The following is a 20,901-nucleotide window of genomic DNA, read 5'->3' as shown; positions in this document are numbered from 1 at the left end:
GTGACAAGAGCAAGACATTGTCTCAAAATAAATAAATAAACCAAATTTAAAGATATAAATATTTGATAATTTTGCTCCTAATCCCTCTGTTATTTTTGAAACTTAATCCAACCTTGATTTTATTTCTAGACGTGTGTAGATTCCTACTTTTAAATTCACCCTGAACGTATGTTGGCAATAGAACACTTCCGAAACCAGTGGAAGCTTCTGGAACTCTCGACCTTGTTTGGTATTCAAAGATCTTTCGGTTTCTTTTAGTGGATAGTTTTCCCTCCGCTGTGCCTGAGGGAATGTAATTTGCCATCTGTGACTGTTTGGGAACATTGAAGAGCCCCTTGCTTGCCCTGTGGCCTTCCTGGTGCCTAGGAAGGCTGGCTCCTCCTCCTTCCTCTGTCCTGTGCCCCCTCCATGAAGTAGAAGCAGGAAGAGAAAACACACCCGTAACAATGTGAAGTTGGTCTCACTGTATTTTTCCAGTGATAGGAGGAATTTCTTCTTTGTCTAAGAAAAGGAAGAAAACTGAAAAAGGCTTTCCCTCCAAAAGTAATCTCCAATCAATCACGAGGTTAAATAATTTTAAAGCAATGGTATTTTCCTCAGCCTCGGACGTTGTCTTCAGCTATTATGAACTGCTTTGACAAAAAAAGTTTCTTAGAACAACTTCCTTTCAAAACATGCGTATCTACTGGATGAGGCATTTTTAAAGATACAATTCAGATAGAAAACATCTGTTTTAAGAGACAGCTTTAAAGTGCTTTTACTACATTCTCAAAGACAGTAATTAGAATACCTGTCCCCCACTATAGAATTCCAGTTTTTAAAAAAGCGGTCTTCCAGTTTGTCTACACCCTACCTTCATTGGCATCAGCCTGTGAAGAAGGGGAGATTCAGGTAGACAACAGGAGAAATGTGCTCAGGTTGGATTGAACACAATAGAAAAGTATTTTTTCCGTGTCATGCAATATGTAAATCTTTCATTCTAGATTAAATTCAGCTTGTAGCACCATGCTGGAATATAATTTTAGTGATTCATATGTGACAGAATTAGGAACCTTTCTCATTTCAATTTTTTAAAATTTATCGTTATTTACTTATTAATATTTTTTTGAGGCAGGATCTCACTCTGTTGCCCAGGCTGGAGTGCAGTGGTGCCATCATGGCTCACTGTAGCCTCTGCCTCCCGGGCTCAAGTGATCCTCCCACCTCACCCTCCCAGATAGCTGGTACCGCAGGCTAACACCACCATGCCTGGCTGATTTTTTTTTTTTTTTTTTGTAGAGACAGGGGTCTTGCTATGTTGCCCAGGATGGTGTTGAACTCTTAGGCTCAAGAGATCCTCCCACCCTGGCCTCCCAAAGTGCGGGGATTACAGGTGTGAGCCACCGTGCACAGCCTGTTTATAAAGTTACCCTGGCAATATAACTAATATCCCATGGTCTCCCTTTTGTAAAAATGTAAAATTCTAGCCTTTTTACAAATTAAGCATTTTAGTGGTGAAACAAACAGGAGGTAATTAGAAAGATATTCATTTTAAGACTTCTCCCCCTTGAAATTTTAGGTGTCCTTCATTTGTTCCTTTAATCCTTCCATTCACTATGTAACATATTTATTGAATTTCTAGTATATGCCAGGCAATGTTTCTGGTGGACTGAACAAAAATCAAGAACAAAAGATACGGGATCTCCTTCTTCTTGGGGCATAAAATCCAGCTGGGGAGAGAGACGTTCAGTACATTTTTAAAAGAGCTATAATAACTGAACATCACAGAGTGAGCCCTAATGTAAATTTGACTTTAGTGAATAATAATGTATCAATATTGGTTCCTCAGTTATAATAAATATACTAATGCAATATGTTAAATATGGGGAAGCTGGTGAGTGGGTACAAATATGGGAACTCTGCTTTCTGCTCAGTTTTTCTATAAACTTAAAACTGCTCTAAGAATCATTCTAAAGGAAATAAACAGAATGTTATTAGAAATTATAGTGGAGTGACATAATTTGGACTGGGGAGTAAGGAAAGACCTTTCTGCAAAAGCGCTGCTTAAACCCAGAACTAGAGGATAAGTGGGCTACCATGCAAAGAAGAGATGGAAAAGCATTCTCAGTGAAGCAAAGTGGTATCATTTGAATTACCTTTGGACGTACCATTCTGGCTTCTCTGTGGAGGATGGATTCTGGGATGGCAATTGGGAGGAGAGTTGGGGGACAAAGGACAAACAAGGAGACAAGAGGCAATTAGGATGGGTCACAGCTTTTGCTTCCTACTTAGCAAAATCCTAGAAGAGCAGAGTGACAGTAGGCTGTTTCCTTTGTTCAGCTCATGCCGGAAACCGTTAGGTTATCCATGATCTGGGTGCTAGGAAGAAAGGAGACTGTGTCAGTAGCAGAGCAAGACAGGGTTTCCAGGTCTCAGTTTCTAAGATCTTTCCAGTGGTTCAATGGGATTTATAGAATTAAGAATGTGTGTGTGCGTGTGTGACTGCAACCAGTTAAAAACTGCAAAGGGAAAAAACTTTTCAAATAACTAGTACCTAGCTGTTAACAACAGCTTTCATATAAGTCTGTAAGATTTAATTTGCAATAGTTGTCTTTATTCCTGTTACTGGACTATTGGAATTTATTTTGGATTTTGTTTCTTCCAAGACTGTATGTTGAAAAACTGTATTTAAGCAGAGCACTGTTTTAGTACATCAATATTGAATGGCTCATATCAGAGTTTCTGGGGATCGTGAACTCCCAAGGAAAAAAATTCTAGTGGGTAAAAGGAAGTGCCTGCCAAGATAGATTTCTATTGATTGTGGAACTGTTATTAGCAGCATAAAAGGTTGAAGAGTTTAAAGTTCTCTTTCCCTTTAAAATTAAGCAGCTCAGAGTAATCCACTTCACCATTTATAATTATTTACCTGCCTATGTGCAAGATTTCCAAACCATTAACTATTTATATATATTTCCTTTACAGTAAAAAATTGTATATGATGGCTGTACAGTCTATACTAAAAGATATAATAACACATTGAAAAATCTCTAGCAAATGAGCACACATTTCGTAGCACTTAGCTATTATAATAATGACACAAAATGGTTAACACGTCTATTTATATTGCTCTCTAGATTTCAACTTTTTTGTATTCCTGGAAACAGTAAGAATCCCTCATTTGAGCAGACTTGTTGTTTGTTTTAGGAAATAGACATACATCATCCGTGTAATTTTAAGTAGTCCAGTTATGAATATGGAATGAAGGGATAAATTCCTGATGTCGCCATTAAGCTCCTCTGTGTAAAATACTCCATGGCAAAGTTGCTGCTATTTAAAGTAGTGAGTTTGATCTTGGCTTTGATCTAAACCTTTTGATCTTGAAAGAAGGATGGAGTAGCAATAAAGAGAGGGCAAGACAGATTTTCTTTAAAGAAATGTGATAAAGTTAAAGGGATGGTCAAGACCCAGCAAGCAACAGGACAACCCGACTCTCCGCCCCGGCCCGCCCTCACCGGCAGGCGGGTTCCAGCAACTGCTGATGCGGATGAGAAGGCCTTTGGCGGGTGGAGGAAAATCTTGGGGTATCGCACATTTTTATAAAGTAAGTGTAAACTTTCTCCCTAATTATGAAAACAGATTGACCCCTTCTTTTTAAATTCTACCCAGTGGTTCTGGGGGTCCACGGCAGTCTGAGGGCTGCGGGTCCACACTCGCGGGAGCGCGGGGCTGGGTTTCTCTGCGCCCTGGCCTCGCCCCCTGGGAGGTCACCTGCCGCTGCCCGGAGCCCCGAGGGGCCACTGGGAAACGTCTACTCGACGGCGTAGAACCCGGTCCCGGAGAAAACTCCACTAGGAAAGTTACTTTCCCTACGCGAAAGCCACCGGGACCAGGTTTCCGACTCCAGGAGCGCGCTAGGCTGGCTACGGGCGGGGTTCCTTCCCCGCCACCGCTCCCTCCAGCCTGCGGCGGGCGGCGCGGGCCCCTCTCGCTGCCGGGAAGCCGCTCGCAGGGCGCGGAGCCGGGGGAGGGGTGGCGGGGGCAAGGTGCGCGGGGGCGCGGGGCGGCCGGAGCCCGGGGAGGGGTGGCGGGGGCAAGGTGCGCGGGGGCGCGGGGGCGCGGGGCGGCCGGAGCCCGGGAGCGGGAGCACGCCGTTCGTGGGGAGAACAATACAATGCCGGCGCGGGCGGGAGGGCGACCTGCGGGAGGCGGCGCGGCCGCTATACCTTTAAGGCAGGCCCCGCCCCCGCTCGGTGCCCGCCCGCCCGCGCCGCCGCCCAGGCCCCGCGCCCGCCGCCCGCGCCGCGCCTGAGGTGATGCGGACCCCGGGCGGGCGCAGGGCGCGGGCTCCCGCGCCGCCGCTGCGTCCTCCCCGGCCGCGGGCGAGGTACGGGGCGGGCACGCCGAGTTAGCGGGCGCGGGGCAGGGAGGCCGGGGCCGCTCCCGCGGTAAACTTGACTGTGTCTTCTTCCCCCGCAGCCGCTGCAGAGGGAGCGTCGCGCCGGGGCGGAGTGCGGGCTCGCGCGGCAAGTGCGCGCCGAGGTGAGTGCGGGCGGCGCGGTCCCTGCGCCCCGGTGGCGCCGACGCGAGACCGCGGCTGGCGAGAGGCCCTGGCTCTGCGCTGCGGCGCGCGGGCGCGGGGACTACCCGCCAGGCTCCGGCTCGGGCGCGGGGAGCGGCCGTGACGAACGTCGCGGCCCCTGCGCTGAGGCGCCCGGCGAGTTCCGCGGGCGGGCGCGGGTGGCCTCCCGAGGTGCGGGGAAGACCAGGTCGCGAGGCCGGGGGTCTCTGCTTTCTCGCGCTGGGGGACGGCCGTCAGGACCCTGTCGCCTTGTTTGAAATGCTGTGGTTTTTGAACCTCAGGTCACGAAATGGATTCGAGTGAACCGGAGACCCCGAAAACGGAAGCGCAGGGAGAAGGAAGAGGTGTTTGAAAAGGTAGGGGTTCCCGAGACGGTACTCGGTGCAGGTCTTGGTAAATCCGCTTCTGCCCCGTGAGGACCTGGTCATGACAATAGAGTAGCGTTTAATTTAAAAAGTTTTTGTTATAATAAACCATAGATTTAATATATGGGGAAATTCTACAGAAATATTGGTCGATAAGGCTAATGATCATTTATATAGTCTCATTAGGAGAGAGTAGCCCATGAAATTTGTTTCATGCTCATTAAATACAGCAATCGGACTTAAGTGGGTTCCATTATTATTTTAGATCAGCAGTGTTTATTATCTCAGTGTTAAGGTACCTCTGAAAAATGAAAAGTGTTCCGAATAAATCGCCCACAGTATTAGGTTTCCATGCTGTACTTTCTCTCACCTAGACTTTAAATTGGAGTCATCTAAGAAATGGAGAGAGAAGAAGAAAGAAGTGGATTACTTTTAAAACACTAGGAGGAATTTTATTTGCTGTAAAGTAAATGAGAAATTTGTTTGCCCAAGTTTAGAATTTCAGTATGTTACTTTGCAGAAGTTTGGACTGCCTGTCTTTTGATTTTGTATTAAAACTTGATTTGTCATTGTAATAAATATCATGAAATAAGGTAAGTAGCCCGTTGTTTTCTAAGTGACTTGCGGAAAACTCGTAAAAGTGAATAATTTTTTGACAAATATTACAGCTGATAGGTTTTTTTGTTGCTTTTGCTTAATTACATTTCACTGTTTTTTGATTCTTGATACCAGCAAGGGATTAAAATAGCGGTGTGTTTTTCTGCTGCTAGAATGTATGATGAATCACTCTTGATTCTGAAGCCAAATTCTTGCTGATAGCATTGCTGCCAATTTCTGTGCTATGTTGCCTTAGTATGGGCATTGCAGCGTCCGAGAATGTGCACAAAGCACATCAGAATAAAGGTGATCCCAGAGCTGCAGAGTGCACTTCAGGATACCAGAGGGCAGCTTCTGAGAGAGCTGGAAAAGGAACCAGCCTGCGAATATAGTTGTTTGTAGCTGGACTTTCAGTGTGCATGAAAAGGGGGACCCCACCCCTTTTCTTTTTCCACAGAGGGTCATATATGTCACTTCAGTTGAAGAATAATAGAAAAAGTTGTGATTTGGAACAGACTTGAGTTTTCTGACCATACCTCAGCATGGTATGGTAAGTTGTGTTTAATAGTTTAGGTGTTTTTTTAAATGTTTGTGAGGTGATGAATGAGATCATAAAATACCCAAAGAAGGAAAAGAATTATGGCGTGCTTGGTATTTTTAAAAAAATGTGTCGTTGCTGTTAATTTTTTTTTTTTTTTTTTTTTTTGAGACGGAGTCTTGCTCTGTCACCCAGGCTGGAGTGCAGTGGCGCGATCTCGGCTCATTGAAGCCTCGGCCTCCCAGGTTCAAGCTATTCTTCTGCCTCAGCCTCCCGAATAGCTGGAACTACAGGCACGTGGCACCACGCCCTGCTAATTTTTGTATTTTTAGTAGAGACGGGGTTTCACTGTGTTAGCCAGGATGGTCTCGATCTCCTGACTTCGTGATCTGCCCGCCTCGGTGTCCCAAAGTGCTGGGATTACAGGCGTGAGCCACTGCGCCCTGCCAGCTGTTAATTTTTAAGCCAAAAATAAGATTACCAAAATGCACAATGTGCTGTAGAAAGGAAGGGGAAGCCATTATCTTTGTGGATTACTAGATGTTGTCACTACCAAAATCTAACCTAGAAGTAACCGTATTTGTGACACCCATGACCTGACCACTGGGTCTCCTGAGAATCGGGGTGGGGAGAAAGTGGGGGGGGGGGGGGGGACTGATTATTTTACCTTGCAGGAGAATGAAGTTCTTTGCCCAACCGTTTCCTCTTGATACAAGCTCTTGCGTTAAAACTTAGGGGGAAGATTTGCCTCTGACTTTTTTTCTTGGAAAATGTGGGCAGCAATTTTAAAGAGAACATGAAAATGGAGTAGGTTGAAACCAACATTCAGAACTTCCTTTCATGGATTGAAACTTAAAGCTGAGGAGGTTTGAGGGTGGAGGTGAGGAAGGGCTAGAAGATAGCAAATTTCACAGTCATGTCAGAGAATATGAACTGTCAGTGTTTCCAGTGTTTCTCTTGGCTCTGCACAGCACTTCCAAGCCCTTTTGCTCACTGTTTTGCTTCTGCCACACCTGGGAGAAGATTCAGAGCTTGCTGAGGCAAAACATGCGATATTTCCAAGGGCCTTCCCCCTATTCTGAAATAGAAATTGAGCTTTGTGATCATGTGTATTCATTCCAAGGTCTGTGTGTTAACCTTTTGCTAGGATTTGAACCTGTTATTAGTAGGAGCCGACGCAGTTCACTTGCTGTTGAGTCTAATAAGTTATTTTTAAAAACGTTTGCCATGTCACAAGTAGAAGCAGATTATTCAATTTCTCTTTTTTCCTGCATCCACTTTATTTTTCTTCTATGTTAAAATAAAACTATGGTATTTTCTGATGTTATTCATTTTGTGTTAGTGTAAAATAAAATGAATCTTAGTCATTTCTGGTAGATGCCGCTTTGAAATGTAGCCATTGCTTTTGATTGTCTACTTTGTTTTCCTTGCCTCCGTTCATCCCCTCCACATTGCCCTTGCCTCCAGCCCTGAAGGGTCTGTCTACACCTGCAGGCTTCTCTCAGGATTCAGCCTAGATGAGTAAATTCGGTGAAGTCATCTGTACTAACTCTGCTGGGGGTCACAACCTTTTTCCTCCGATAGGAGGGGGCAGCTTTTTTCCTGCCGTGTGGAAAGCAGAACCTCTGACCTGCCCGGGAAAGGAAAACAGTGCTCTAGTGAGAGGACGGACTCTGACCACGGGCGCTGAGCAAGGAGCTACACGGTAGAATGGCATCTTCCAGGGATGTTTGTTTTCCCCTTAAAGAAAATCTCGAAGGTGCTGAGTAGTAGGCACAGTCTGATGTAACCTGAAATACTAGTTGAGTTTTTCAGTGAACTCACAAGGGGAAGCAAAACAAACTCACCCTGTGCTCAGCTGTGGGTTAAAATAACGAATAGTGAAATAAAGTAAATTGGGGACTGAGATGTACCATGCAGATAAAGTGATGTAAAGTGCTCTGCTGGCCTTTCCCCGCCTTCTGCTTCCAGTCATCCCACCCACCAGAGAATTGTGCCATCTTTCTGTGTTGTCCTAACAGGCTTCATTTCTTATCTCTCTGAAGATGCATCATTCTGTCTCATGCATCTTTTCATATTTTCTCTGACATTTATTTCCATTTTATTTTAGTTTCATATTTTAGCCCTTGTTCTCCTGGTATGACTGAATTCTTTTATATTTTGTTTTTCGTTTAAAATGACAAAACTCACGTCTTCTACTTCTGGTCCTCAGGTATTTTTTTCTTCTATTCTGATACTCTTTTTTATTATTTCAAGTTCCTTTCATTTAGTTTGAATAATTTTTGCAACACAAAAACAAGGAAAGTATGAATAACTAACGAAGAACAATTAGGATGATTGGATCAGCCAGCTGTGCAAAGGACAGGATGAACGGTTGTGATTGCAACAGTGGATTTTATGTGTGTTTTTAAACTAATAGATTTCACTAAATGGCTGTTGGTTTTGGAAGAGGAATGCACTTTTTTTTCTTTTTTTTACCTTCGTTAGCTGATTCAAAGATAAAATTATGTGCCATCACAGATTAAGGAATGTTTTTATAAATATATACATATAAAATAATATAAAGATTTAGTAACTCTTTTATCAATATTCTAAGGATTAGAATGTATAGTAGCATAGTCTTTTATGAAATAATATACTTATGGAAAATATATGACTGGTATATGATTCCTTTAGAGGAAGAAAATTTCAATTTTCAGATTCAAAGGAAGCACCCTTCCTAGTCTATATATATAATAAGCGGAGAACTAGTTTTACAGTGCTCATTTCAGGTCTTCAGTAAGTGTGTATGATGATGTCAGAAGTATTCATTGGCTCACTTTCAAATCATTGAAAATTCAGCCATGCTAAGGTTGGCTATTACGTGTATTAGCGTTTCCAAGCGAGTGGTCTTGGCTGGGGTGAGATTGTCAGCTGTCTGTTAGGATTAGTCACAACGAACATGGTGCAAATGGTTTCCAACAACAGCGCACTTCAAGGTTACCTTCATAATTCTTTTCTGCCAGAACCCAAAAAACAATACTCTTGAGCTACTCAGTGTTCCAATTGTTAAAAATTTCCTGAAATTTTCCTTCATGTATTCAAAGTGAAACATAAAGATCTAGAAGGATGGTTGTGAAAAGTATGGACTTTATAGTATCTAGTGGGCATTTTCATTGAGCCCAAATGATAAATTCTGTTTTCCAAGTCTTTAAGTGAAAAAAAAAAAAAGATTTTCCTTGTTATAATATATTCCTAAATTCTAGAGTATTTTCACTCTACTTCTATTTCATTTGTTCCTTGTACGTACTTGACTCTGAACCAAAATCAGTGATAATCTTAGTTTGAATAATAATTCAGATTTAAAAAATTGTATATAAAATCCAATTTGGTTTATGCATTTTTTAGCGTTTATTGTTCCTTTTAAATTTTATGTATTGTAAGAGAATACTTTTATTACAGTACTAATATTATTCAAAATGATAAAGGTAGGTACAAATTTTAAACTATTTAACAAAGTACTGCTGTGTTTGTCTTTTGTTACAAAGGTATATTTTATGTTCAGTTTATGATCTCTGAAAATGAATATTAAGACTAATAAAAATTATTTGGCTCTTTCTTGGACCCAAAACAACAGATGGTGACTGCGGTAGGCTTGACTCCAGAGCCATCAGCACACAAAGCTTAGCAAAATGGCACAGAAAGAACCTACGGAGTGCTGAGCTGAGGGTCCCTTCACTTTGTAGGAACTACCCCGCTTTCAGCAAATAGTAGGCTTAGGCAGCCACTCTTATGCCACTGAGGCAACATTGCAGTTGAGTGCTTTCCCAGGCGTTGGTGCCCTTGCCTCTTTTTGAGAGTGCCATTGCTCTGTGAGAATTCATAACTAGTCTACATTTATATAGCCGTAATCTCTTACAATAGCTTCATTGATACTTGATTTCCATAGAAAAGCTTTATGGATTCTAGTGAGTCACGGCTCTTGAAGCACCAGCCTACCCGTTTTCCCTCCCTTCATCCCTTCCTCCCTAACTGTGAGTGGCTTTGTATCCTGTGTTGTACTGATTGTGCCTTTGGATGACAACTTACTTGAGTGATGGGGGGAGGCAGAATAATTTATTAAAAGTAATTACAAAGAAACCAAACAAAAGGAGTAATTACAGTGCTGTTAATACGCAATTCGTTACTTTATTGCTGAAATATTTGGAACTCATTTGAGATTCTTGGTCCTGTTTGTGGGTCTCTGATTTTCCCTTGTAAATCCCTAATAAATAATGTATTAAAGTTTCTGTACCCAGGTCTCATTTTAGATGAGGTTTCACAAAGTCTTAGCTTTGTTTGCTATATATTTTTTTAAGCGGGACCAAGGAATAATTGCTGATAAAAGGTATTTTTGGTAGCCTCAGGAAGGAAATCTGATCTGTATAATTTACTGTTAAATTTTTATCTGTTGTATAGATTTATTTATTTTTCCTAATTTCCCTAGCCATTGATTTTTTTTTTTTTTTTTTTTTTGATACGAAGTCTCACTCTGTCCCCCAGGCTGGAGTGCAGTGACCTCCACCTCGCGGGTTCCAGCGATTCTTCTGCCTCAGCCTCCCGAGTAGCTGGGACTACAGGCACATGCCACCACGCCCCATGCCCGGCTAATTTTTTTTTGTTTTTAGTAGACATGGGGTTTCACCGTGTTAGCCAGGATGGTCTCTATCTCATGACCTCGTGATCCGCCCACCTCGGCCTCCCAAAGTGCTGGGATTACAGACATGAGCCACCGCGCACAGCTGATGTATTTTTTTAAGACTGGCGTTTTGCTGGGCATGGTAACTCACGCCTGTAATCCAAGCACTTTGGGAGACTGAGGCAGGAGGATCACTTCACACCAGGAGTTCGAGACAGCTTGGGCAACATAGAGAGACCCCATCACTACAAAACATAAAGGAAGTAAAAATTAGGTATGATGGTACATGGCTGTAGTCCCAGCCACTCAGGAGGTTGAGGCAGTAGAATCGCTTGAGTTAATGAGTTAGAGGTTATAGTGAGCTGTAATCCTGCCACTACACACCAGCCTGGGTGACAGTGCAAGACCCAAACTCAAAAACAAAAACAAAAAAAATCTATAGTTTAAAAAAAAGTTCCAAGATTTCTGTGTACTAAAATTCCTTCCCATTTTTAACTAGCATAATAAGGAAAGTTAAAGTATCATCATCCACTTACCCACATACACTTATTTACATATTTTAAAAAGAATCTTTGAATGGAACTATTCATATCATAATAGCTAACATTTCCCATGTGTCAAGCACTGTTCTAAATCCATTACATGTATCAGCTCATGTAAATGTACCATTAAAGTAGTATCACAACCAGCAATATGACATTAGGATGTTGTAGAGTGCATCAAACACTTTTTGAAAGGGGTGAGGTGTAAAGAAGTCAAACAATTGCTATAAAAAAGAATGCTTTGGGCAAAATTTGAAAATTCTCTTTAGTGCAGGTTATTGACAATCCTAGACCACCAGCATAAAGCACACATATCTAATTTAGGAAAATCCCAGCCGGGATGTATTTGAAAACATTTGGAAGGGTGCTGATAATTACACTACTATTGATTTTAGCAAGTTTGATGCCAGCAGCCATCAACTCTTCTATGCCATAAGAGATGAAAGCCATTTTTATATAAAATGTTACAGTTCGGCTGGAAAAGGGAGGCAGGCAGAGAAAAATTTCGTGGCTTTTTTGTTACTTTTATAGGAAGTATTAGTTTCATTCTTGTGACAGAATGCTTTACTTGGCAGTCATTCTCATCGACATTTTAAGGAGCTGCTGTTTTGTGCCTGGGTCTCATATGGCACTAATAAGGTGCATTTTTTTCTGTAGCACGTACTGATGTCTGTGTGGGCTCAGGCCTGCCATTGTTTCCATTCATCTTGTATTGGAGGAGGCTGACAGCAGCGTGTATCGAGTCTAGCCAACATATATTTCCTTCTGGAAATATATGTTCAGGGTCTGTGCCCACAGAAGAGTTAAACTCAAGCTTTTAATCTCCAACACTTAGAAAAAGGCCTGGCCACATGCAGCCTCAATAAGTATTTGTTGAATGAATTAAATGAATGAATCCCACAAATGGCATTTATTTTATAAACTCATACCTGGCTATTGCATTAAAAATTTTTTTTTCGCTATTCAGGTTTTTATTTATTTTGTTTTTTTTTTTAACGTTAGAGGTTTTCATCAAAGTATATTTGGTAGAGTTTTCCTGTTTTTTTGGGGGGTGGGGGGCAGGGCGGTTATCTCTTATCTTTTCTATAAAGAGAGCTTGGATTCCTAAAGACCTTATACTGGTCCCAACTGTACCACCTAATCATGTGTCCCTTGAGTTTGTCACGTGACCTTTGCTTTCCTCTGAAAATCCTTTTACTCAGTAGGCCAATTAAACCCATTTATAATAATTAATAAAATCAGTATGTTTGACTTCAAGTTTTTCCCTTAGTTTTATGATTTTTTAAAAGTATTATCCTTTTTTGGCATTTAGGAAGGCATCTATTTTTGTTTTAATGGTTACTTTGATGTAATACTTTTTTTTCCTGCTCTTGTGTATTGATTCCCGCTGTGAGTGATAAATCAGTCATTTACCTTTTCTTCCCCCTCCTCTCTTTATTTTCCATCATATAACTTGAAATATTATCCTTTTTTTTTACTTCCTGTAAATACCTGTAAGACAGTTGGCCGGCGGATTGTATTTTCAATATAATCTCCTCATTATTCCCTTCTTGATGGTTGGACTGTGTCTACAATGTCAGAGCATATAGGCATTACATACTATGCTGTACCCTTTATAAAATCACTTAAGTTTTAATTCTGCGGGTTATATTTAATGTTCATCATCTGCTTTTAGATTGATGTCTTTTCAGTCAATTCTGAAGCTTGTTTTCTAGTAGATTTCTCAGGAAGAGCTTAGAACAGCTATAGTCCCGGTTTTTTGCATGTTTTAAGTTTGTGCTGTTTATACCTGAAGGTCATGTCGGCTAAATAAGAAATCCTTGGTTCACATTTTTTAATTTAATTATCTAAAGTCTGTTACTCCATTGTCATCCTGCATAAAGTCTCATGCTGGTCTCATTTCTTTCCCTTGGGGAGTGACCTGGTCATTTTTCCTGGACACCCAGATTTTTTCTATACATTCCAATAATTTTAGTTTAATATGTCTCATTGTGGGTTACTTTTCCTGGTTGTCACTTGGCTTTTGAGCTTTATTTTCCTTGTCTGTAAAATGAGAATAACTTTTTTGTTTTGCTTGCTCACAGTAGATATGAAGCCAAATAAGGTATTGTATATGAAGTGCTTTAAGTGTTTTATTTTACTATCTTGTTATCCTTTAAAGTTTCTTGTTATTAGGAACTTTGAAATTTAGACAGCCCGAGCAACATGGCAAAACCTTATCTCTACCAAATACAAAAATTGTCTGGTCATGGTGGCTCACGCCTGTAATCCCAGTACTTTGGGAGGCCAAGGTGGATGGATGGCTTGAGTCTAGGAGTTCAAGACTAGCCTGGGCAACATAGCGAGATCCCATCTCTAGAAAAAAAAAAAGAACACAAAAATTAGCTGGACGTGGTGGTACATGTCTGTGGTCCCAGCTCCTCCAGGGCTGAGGTGGAGTGTCCCTTGAGCCTGGGAGGCGAATGTTGCTATAAGCCTAGATCGTGCCACTGCCTTCCAGCCTGGGTGACAGAGCAAGACCCTGTTTCAAAAAAAAAAAAAAAAAGAAACTTAAGAGTACTTCATTTTATGAGTGTATGGACTTGAGTTGATGTTCTGTCTGTGAAAAGTAAATAGTGGCTACCCAGTGAGTCTTCTATGTCCCGACAGTAAATAACCTTTCCCTGATTCCATGTGGTAAGCAGGATCTCTGCATCTACTCATGGAGGACTACTACTGGATTGAAGGAAGTGGTGCTTTCTGAAGTACCTCATCTAGAAAACTCCATTTCCATTTATCTTCTCACACTCTTGCCTGTCATGTTAGTTCCCCACTCAGAACTCTGGGTTTACATGATTTCAGTTTATATGTGCATAGAGAAACACTGGAAAAAATTAAAGTAGTCTATTTTTCAGATAATGAGGATTGCTGAAAACCTAAGTCAGCCTGAACAACCAGTACATTTTCTTGAATTTATTGTACATAAGCCCCCTACGTAAGAGGCTGCTGGAAAATACCAAAGAGACATGAGAAATGTCATTTCTGGCCATGGGGAGATCAAACACACAGCATATCAAAGATCACTTACAAAGCATCCTGTGATAAATAAATCCACAGCAGCATAACACAAACTAAAGACATGAGTATATGATGCATTTTTACCCGAGGCTACCCTGGGCTAGAGTTTCCATGCCTGGTCTTTGTTTTGATAAAGCAACACTTTACACATGTAGGCTGGAAATTATGGTGGGAAATTGGATAATTGAATTAACTGAGTCCATTTTAGTGCTTTTACCTGGTTTGTAAGCACAGATAGGGGTTTGATTGATGTATATGTAAATAGTGTTAGTGTCTTTATTTGAATATATGCTTTTAAAAATTCATCTATGTTTTGCAAGTAAAGCTGGAACCTATTATAGAAGTCCTGCTGACACCTGTGAATCAAGATGATTTGGAAACCCAAGGCCAGAAATGTAATACTGTTGATTATTCTGTGCATAACACATTTCTTATTAAATTCTATATTTATTCAAACAATTTACAATTTTTATTTGATGTTCACAACATACAAAACCCTGAGTCAGGAGTAGAGAATACTGAGATGAATAGAATAGTTTATAGTTAGAAGTAGAAAACTATATAGGATAGGAGAGTTTATAGATAGATGTAGAAAACTATTATAGGATAGAAGACAGAATTGAATCACACCTGTATCAGAGGGGCAGAAAAGTGCAGGAGGTATCGGAACAGTTTGGATCTCTATAAGGGAAGTCATCACTTTGGGCTATTTTCATTGTCCATAAGCCCTCCTTCAGGCTGATAGCAGGATACAAATACTTGTGCAGTTTCATTCAACTCTTGTTGTTTTGTATAATCGAGGATACCATAATTTGTATTCTCAAAATCCAGATTGCCTTCATGAGCACATACTCAGTATGAAATTTTTTTTCTTCTATTTTTAGTAGAGACAGGGTTGCACCATGTTGGCCAGGGTGGTCTCGAACTCCTGACCTCAAGTGATCCGACTGCCTTGGCCTCCCAAAGTGCTGGGATTACAGGTATGAACCACTTTGCCTGGAAATTGATCTTTTATCTTTGGCTCATAAATGTGAAATCAAAGTGCCACAGCAAGTTTAGGCTACCTCTGAACTTGGTTCAGTCTATTTTACTCTCACTCTTTTTTCCTTTTACTTGCATTAAGCTTTTTTTTTTCCCCCCATGGTAAACCTTTGGTTTTAAGGCAAAATAAAATGTTTCAGAATTGGGGATGGTAACTTTAAGTTCTAGAGTTATTCAAAGTTTCCTTCTCTTGTGATTTTTTTTTTTTTTTTTTGAAACGTATTCTCTATCGCCCAGGCTGGAGTGCAGTGGCGCGATCTTGGCCCACTGCAACCTCAGCCTCCCGGGTTCAAGCCATTCTCCCTGCCTCAGCCTCCTGAGTAGCTGAGATTACAGGCACCCACCACCACGCCCGGCTAATTTTTGTTTTTTAGTAGAAATGGGGTTTCATCATGTTGACCAGGCTGGTGCCGAACTCCTGACCTCAGGTAATCTACCCACTTTGGCCTCCCAAAGTGCTGGGATTACAGATGTGAGCCACTACGCCAGGCCCTTTTGTGATTTTTGAATATTAGGTTGTCATTCAGATAGCATCCCACACGTTTCCAGCACCACAGATATAGCATGACCTTTTTTTATTGAGATGGGGTCTCATTCTGTCACCCAGGCTTAAGTCCAATGGCATGATTATGGCTCACTGTAAGCTCAAACTTTTGGATTCAAGTGATCCTCCTGCCTCAGCCTCCTGAGTAGCTGAGACTACAGGTGTGTACCACCATGTCAGCTTTTTTTTTTTTTTTTTTAAAAGAGACAGGGTCTCTATGTTGCTGGTCTTGAACTACTGGCCACAAGCAATCCTTGTGCTTCAGCCACCCAAAGTGCTAGGATTACAGGCATGAGCCACCACTCCCGACCCTGGCATTTTCTTAGATAAGGTAACAGTAGTCATTTTATGTGGCCTCACTTGTAACTACAAGTCACATAGCTCATGCTATTAATTTATAATTATATATAATTATATATATAATTTATGTATATATAAAATGTGGCAATTTTCTACCATTAATTTGGTGTCCAAGAGGAGAAAAAGCTATGAAGGGCATGAGACATTAAACAGGAATGGCAGAAAGAATCCAGGAGAAAAGCAGAATGTACCTCTGGATCCTATTCGTATCCAAGTGGGTTTCTGTTTTTTTTCTCCCTAACCATCACACATACATAAGCTTTAGTTTTCAGTGTCAAAGCTATACAGTCACACATCACTTAATTATGGGGAAATGCTTCATATGGTGATTTCATCATGGTGAGAACATCATGGTGGGAACATCATAGAGTATACTTAGACAAACCTAGATGGTAGAGCCTATTGCTCCTACACTTCAAATTTGTACAACATGTTACTGTACTGAATACTGCAAGCAATTGTAACACATTGGTAATTATTAATATATCTAAACATGTCTAAACATAGAAAAGGGACAGTAAAAATACAGTATTATATTCTTATGGGACCACTGTTGTGTATGTGACCCATCGTTGACTGAAATGTCGTTATGCAGCGTGTGGCTCTACCTTCAACACTTACTCCTGATGACAAAGGTAAAGATTGCTGAGTGCCCCCACAGACAGCAAAGATGGTGATTCTGAGTCTCGTTCTTAATGACTTTCTTGAGTTATATGTCATGTATACGTTACATGCCAGGAAATTCACCCACAGACAGTTTGTTGAGTTTTAAGAAATGCTTATAGTTGTGTACCTGATACGACAGTCCAGTTTTAGAACATTTCCATCACCCAGAAAGTTCCTTGTGTCCATTTGTAGTCAATCCCCATTCCTCCTCCTAGCCCCAGGCAAGTACTAGTCTGCTTTCTGGTTTATAGTTTACCTTTTCTAGAGATTTCATGTAATTGAATCATACACTACTCAGTCTTTTGGATCTGCTTCTTTCATTGTAAAGTTTGAGCTCCAGTGGTGTTGCATGTATCACTAGTTCCTTTTTATTTTAAAGTAGTTTTGCATTGTATGGATATACTACATTTTGTTGATCCACTTACTGGTTATGAGATGTTTGGAATGTTTTTTGCAGTTTTTGGCTATTATGAATAACGCATCTGTGGACACTGGTATAACTGTCTTTGTGTAGACATATGTTTTCATTTCTCTTGGGTGGGTACCTAGGCATTGAATGGCTTGGCTATATGGCAGGTATATGTTTAACTTTTTAAGAAGTTGCTAGACTGTTTTCCAAAGTACCTGTACCATTTTACATTTCCACCAGCCGTGTTTAAGGTTTTTAGTTTCTCTGCCTCCTTGTCAGCTCCTGGTATTGTCAGACTTCTTTATTTTAGCCACTCCGGTGGGTGTTCAAACATGCTTTTTTATACTTAACATTTTATTTCTTGAGAGGATTTGAAAGTGTCTAGATACCTTAATGCTGCTCGTGTCTTCCATTTTACAGACCAGAAGGCATTGGCCCAGTAAATGGGAATCTAAATGTCTCACCCGAGATTCCCAAATGAGTCACTGAGCCTAGAATCTTCATGCGTCAGTTGGAGTTGTAGCAACCTGCTTTTGTTCTGTCAACTATTGTGACTCAGAATCCTCTCTGTCCTTGTAGCATTGTTAGGTGTGCCTTTCTTTTTATCCTTTCAAAATCATCTGTTCTTATCCTCTCTGGAATTATGTCTGATGACATGCAGCTTGTTTTCTGCAGAAGAATGCTAGTGTTGTGGAGAGGTTCTCTCTGCCTCTTGGCTGCAGCACACAGGCGCTGGGTGGTCAGACCTGCTTCCGAGGCTGGCTCCACAGTGACTATGCAACCGCATGTCATCCTGTGAAAGGGCAGATACGTGCCTCGTCAGAGCCTTGTGGGAGTTAGTGAGGGGACTTCTCTAAGGCAGCTAGTACTCACTCAATACTTAATGCATCTTAAGGCACCTCTTCACAGAAGGCGGTGGAAGGCTGCTTACGTGATGGCATGTGGATAGCGATGCCATCCGTTTGTTTTTTTCTCCTCCATGACAGAGAAGCAGGAAAACATTCCTAAATGTATTTATAGACGTTAAAAAAAAATCAGGCTTGGTTTTTTCCTGTAACTGTTCTTCAGCTGGCAGCAAGTATAGCAGCAAGTATACAGCAGCAAGTATACAGCAGCAAGTACAGCAGCAGCAAGTACAGCAGCAGCAAGTACAGCAGCAGTACTTTATGAGTTGTTGTGTTTATTCCCTGCCTTTTGGCTTTACTCAAGAAAACCAGTTGTGTTTCTCAGAGCAACTGTATTGTTTTATTTGCCACTCTCTTCACTTTGTCCATTATAGTACAATAAATTGTCCTTGTCCCGTCTCCAAATTGGAAGCTCCCTAGGTGGTGGTCAGGCTGTTGATGAGATTTGTATTCTATCAAAGCTCCATTTTAGATAATCTATCATCATTTTTTATACGCAGTAAGTCGCTGATTTTGTTTCTTTTTTTCAAACAGTTTTGATTTGAAGTTCCTTTAAAGGCTGTTGGAGCTTTTGCAAATACCCAGCTAATGAAAGGCACTTAAGATTGGGCCCATCTGCATCATCACATTGAAGTTTTCTGTCTAAAGGAAGGTTCCAGCTACCTGTTATCCTTTTGCTAAACACAGTTGCAGTGTTGCAGTGTATTTCATGACAAAAGTGCACTCTAGTTTTCTGTGAAATGATTATTTTCTCTGAAATGATTCTTGGTCATGTTGAGCTTCTAAATGTTAAAGAGAACATAGTGCTTTTGACCTGTGGAAATCTCATCTTGGTACCATGGTGCTGCACAGACCATCAGGAAGAACTGAAAAGTTCAGGCAACTTGAGAAAATAAAGTCACCACCAGCAAGAAGCTGTCTAAAATAACTGGAAGATTATAACCCAAGCACGTGGAGGAGTGTGCTAGTGAGTAGAATGTTATGAAAGCTACTAGAGGTCCTCCATAGATGCATGTGCTAGTCCTAAGGAGAAGGAAGAGGAGAAGGATTGCCACGGAGGAACACCTGAAGTTTCAGTTGAGCACTTTGTTTGGAAAGTTGTCCAAGGCTGGAGTTGTGAGAGCTGGGAAAGACCTCACAAGCTTCTCTAATTCAAGTCCTTGTTTCACATATGAGAATGCAGAGGCCCTGAGAAGTTGATTCCCAGGCCTGCATGCTGGCCTGGAACTAGAGCCTGGGTCTCCTCTTGCTTTTTCCAGCTGTCTGCCCAGGTAGCTCCCCAAGGCAGGCGTGGAGGCAGAGCTGCTTTGGGTTCCAGGTAAGGAGAGATGTGTCCAGGTGGCCTTTGTTGTATTGTGGGGCACAGACACTGAGGGAGACAGGGAAAGGTCTGGGAGACACAAGATGGTACCCCAGAAGGCCATCCTTTGTAGACTAGACACACATCCAAAGGGAGGGCTGTTTCCTGGCTTATTGAGGACTTTTCCATTTGGGCTAGGAGTAAACTGAGTCAGATTTTGAGAGATCAGTCATTCCAAAGAGCAGATAAGGATTCTATAGTAACACAGCTGGGTTCACTGCATGGGTTGATGTCAAATTGTGCTTTTCATGTTACATTAGTGGATTTTACAAGGCACAGATTATTTGACATTTTTGTGATGCTTGTTATAGACCAACTGTGACATGACAGTATTATTTTAAAAAAAAATGAAATATAGGGCCAGGCATGATGGCTCACGCCTATAGTTTCAGCACTTTGGGAGGCTGAGGCAGGTGGATCGCTTGAGCTCAGGAGTTCAAGACCAACCTCGGCAACATGGTGAAACCCCGTCTCTACTAAAAATGCAAAAATTAGCCAGGTGTGGTGGTGCATGGCTGTGGTCCCAGCTACTCAGGAGGCTGAGGTGGGAGGATTGCCTGAGCCTGGGAGGTGGAGGTTGCAGTTAAGCCGAGATTGTGCCACTGTACTCCAGCCTGGGCAACAGAGTGAGACCTTGTCTCAAAAAAAAAAAAAAAAAAAGTCAGACATAAGCATGACCAGATAAATTGACATTTTGTTTTGAAATGCAGTAATGGCACTCTCACAAATGACCTTTTCACCAGTCTGTGCTGGTATTTGTAAATATATATGTTAGTATTGTTTTCTAAAATGCAAAGCTGATTTTCATGTTTATATATATTCATACCTTGATATATTGCAATTTTAGAGTTTCTGCAGTCTGTCTAACTTGGCTGTTTGTTCATAGGCCAGATCAAACTACCCTCATTCCCCAAAACTTGGATTGTGAAGGGATTAGTGCCCCAGAACTCTGTGTGTTACTGGCAGGGCAAAATGGGTAGGAATAGTCTGGCTTAGGGAAAAAGACATATTTTCTCTCTAACACAACTGGCAGATACTGAAGTGGGCAGGTGGCAAGAAAAGGCAAGTACTGAGCTGATTCAGACTTGCAGAAAGCTTCCTCTCCTCCTTCTTAGCAAAATGAAAGGCTCTGGGAAAAGGCACCTGCCTTTCCCTGCCTTGAGGATCCTGGCATCCTTGAGTCTTTATTGAAGATTAATTTAATGACTTGGTCAACAATAGCATTACCTAATCACAGAGCATCAGATTATCATAAGACAAATTTAAGTGATGCCGAAGTATCTTCCAGCAGAGGATTAGTGA

At 41.5% G+C, this 20,901-nt stretch overlaps 1 protein-coding gene across 19 annotated transcripts in view; it reads left to right on the top strand.

The window, feature by feature from the left end:
• AOPEP (aminopeptidase O (putative)) overlaps nt 1-20,901 on the top strand; it is a 428,322-nt gene that overhangs the window by 275,568 nt on the left and 131,853 nt on the right. For 17 of the 19 annotated variants that reach the window (XR_010148921.1, XR_008537134.1, XR_008537133.1 and 14 more), the window contains 2 exons: nt 4,456-4,518; nt 4,840-4,914. Coding sequence is in view for 10 of the 19 variants with exons in the window: in XM_016961205.3 (XP_016816694.1) it covers nt 4,456-4,518; nt 4,840-4,914 (138 nt within the window). In the remaining 9 variants the exon portion in view is untranslated. Of the gene's footprint in view, nt 1-4,455; nt 4,519-4,839; nt 4,915-5,297; nt 15,295-18,773; nt 19,558-20,901 lie in introns of all 19 variants that reach the window. The other 2 variants (XR_008537136.1, XR_001720895.3) reach the window with 2 other exon arrangements.

Source organism: Pan troglodytes, chromosome 11 (assembly GCF_028858775.2).
Source record: "Pan troglodytes isolate AG18354 chromosome 11, NHGRI_mPanTro3-v2.0_pri, whole genome shotgun sequence".
Classification (NCBI taxonomy): Eukaryota; Metazoa; Chordata; class Mammalia; order Primates; family Hominidae; genus Pan; species Pan troglodytes.
Note: the sequence above shows the minus strand (reverse complement) of the source record. Positions and strands in the feature narration are given on the sequence as shown.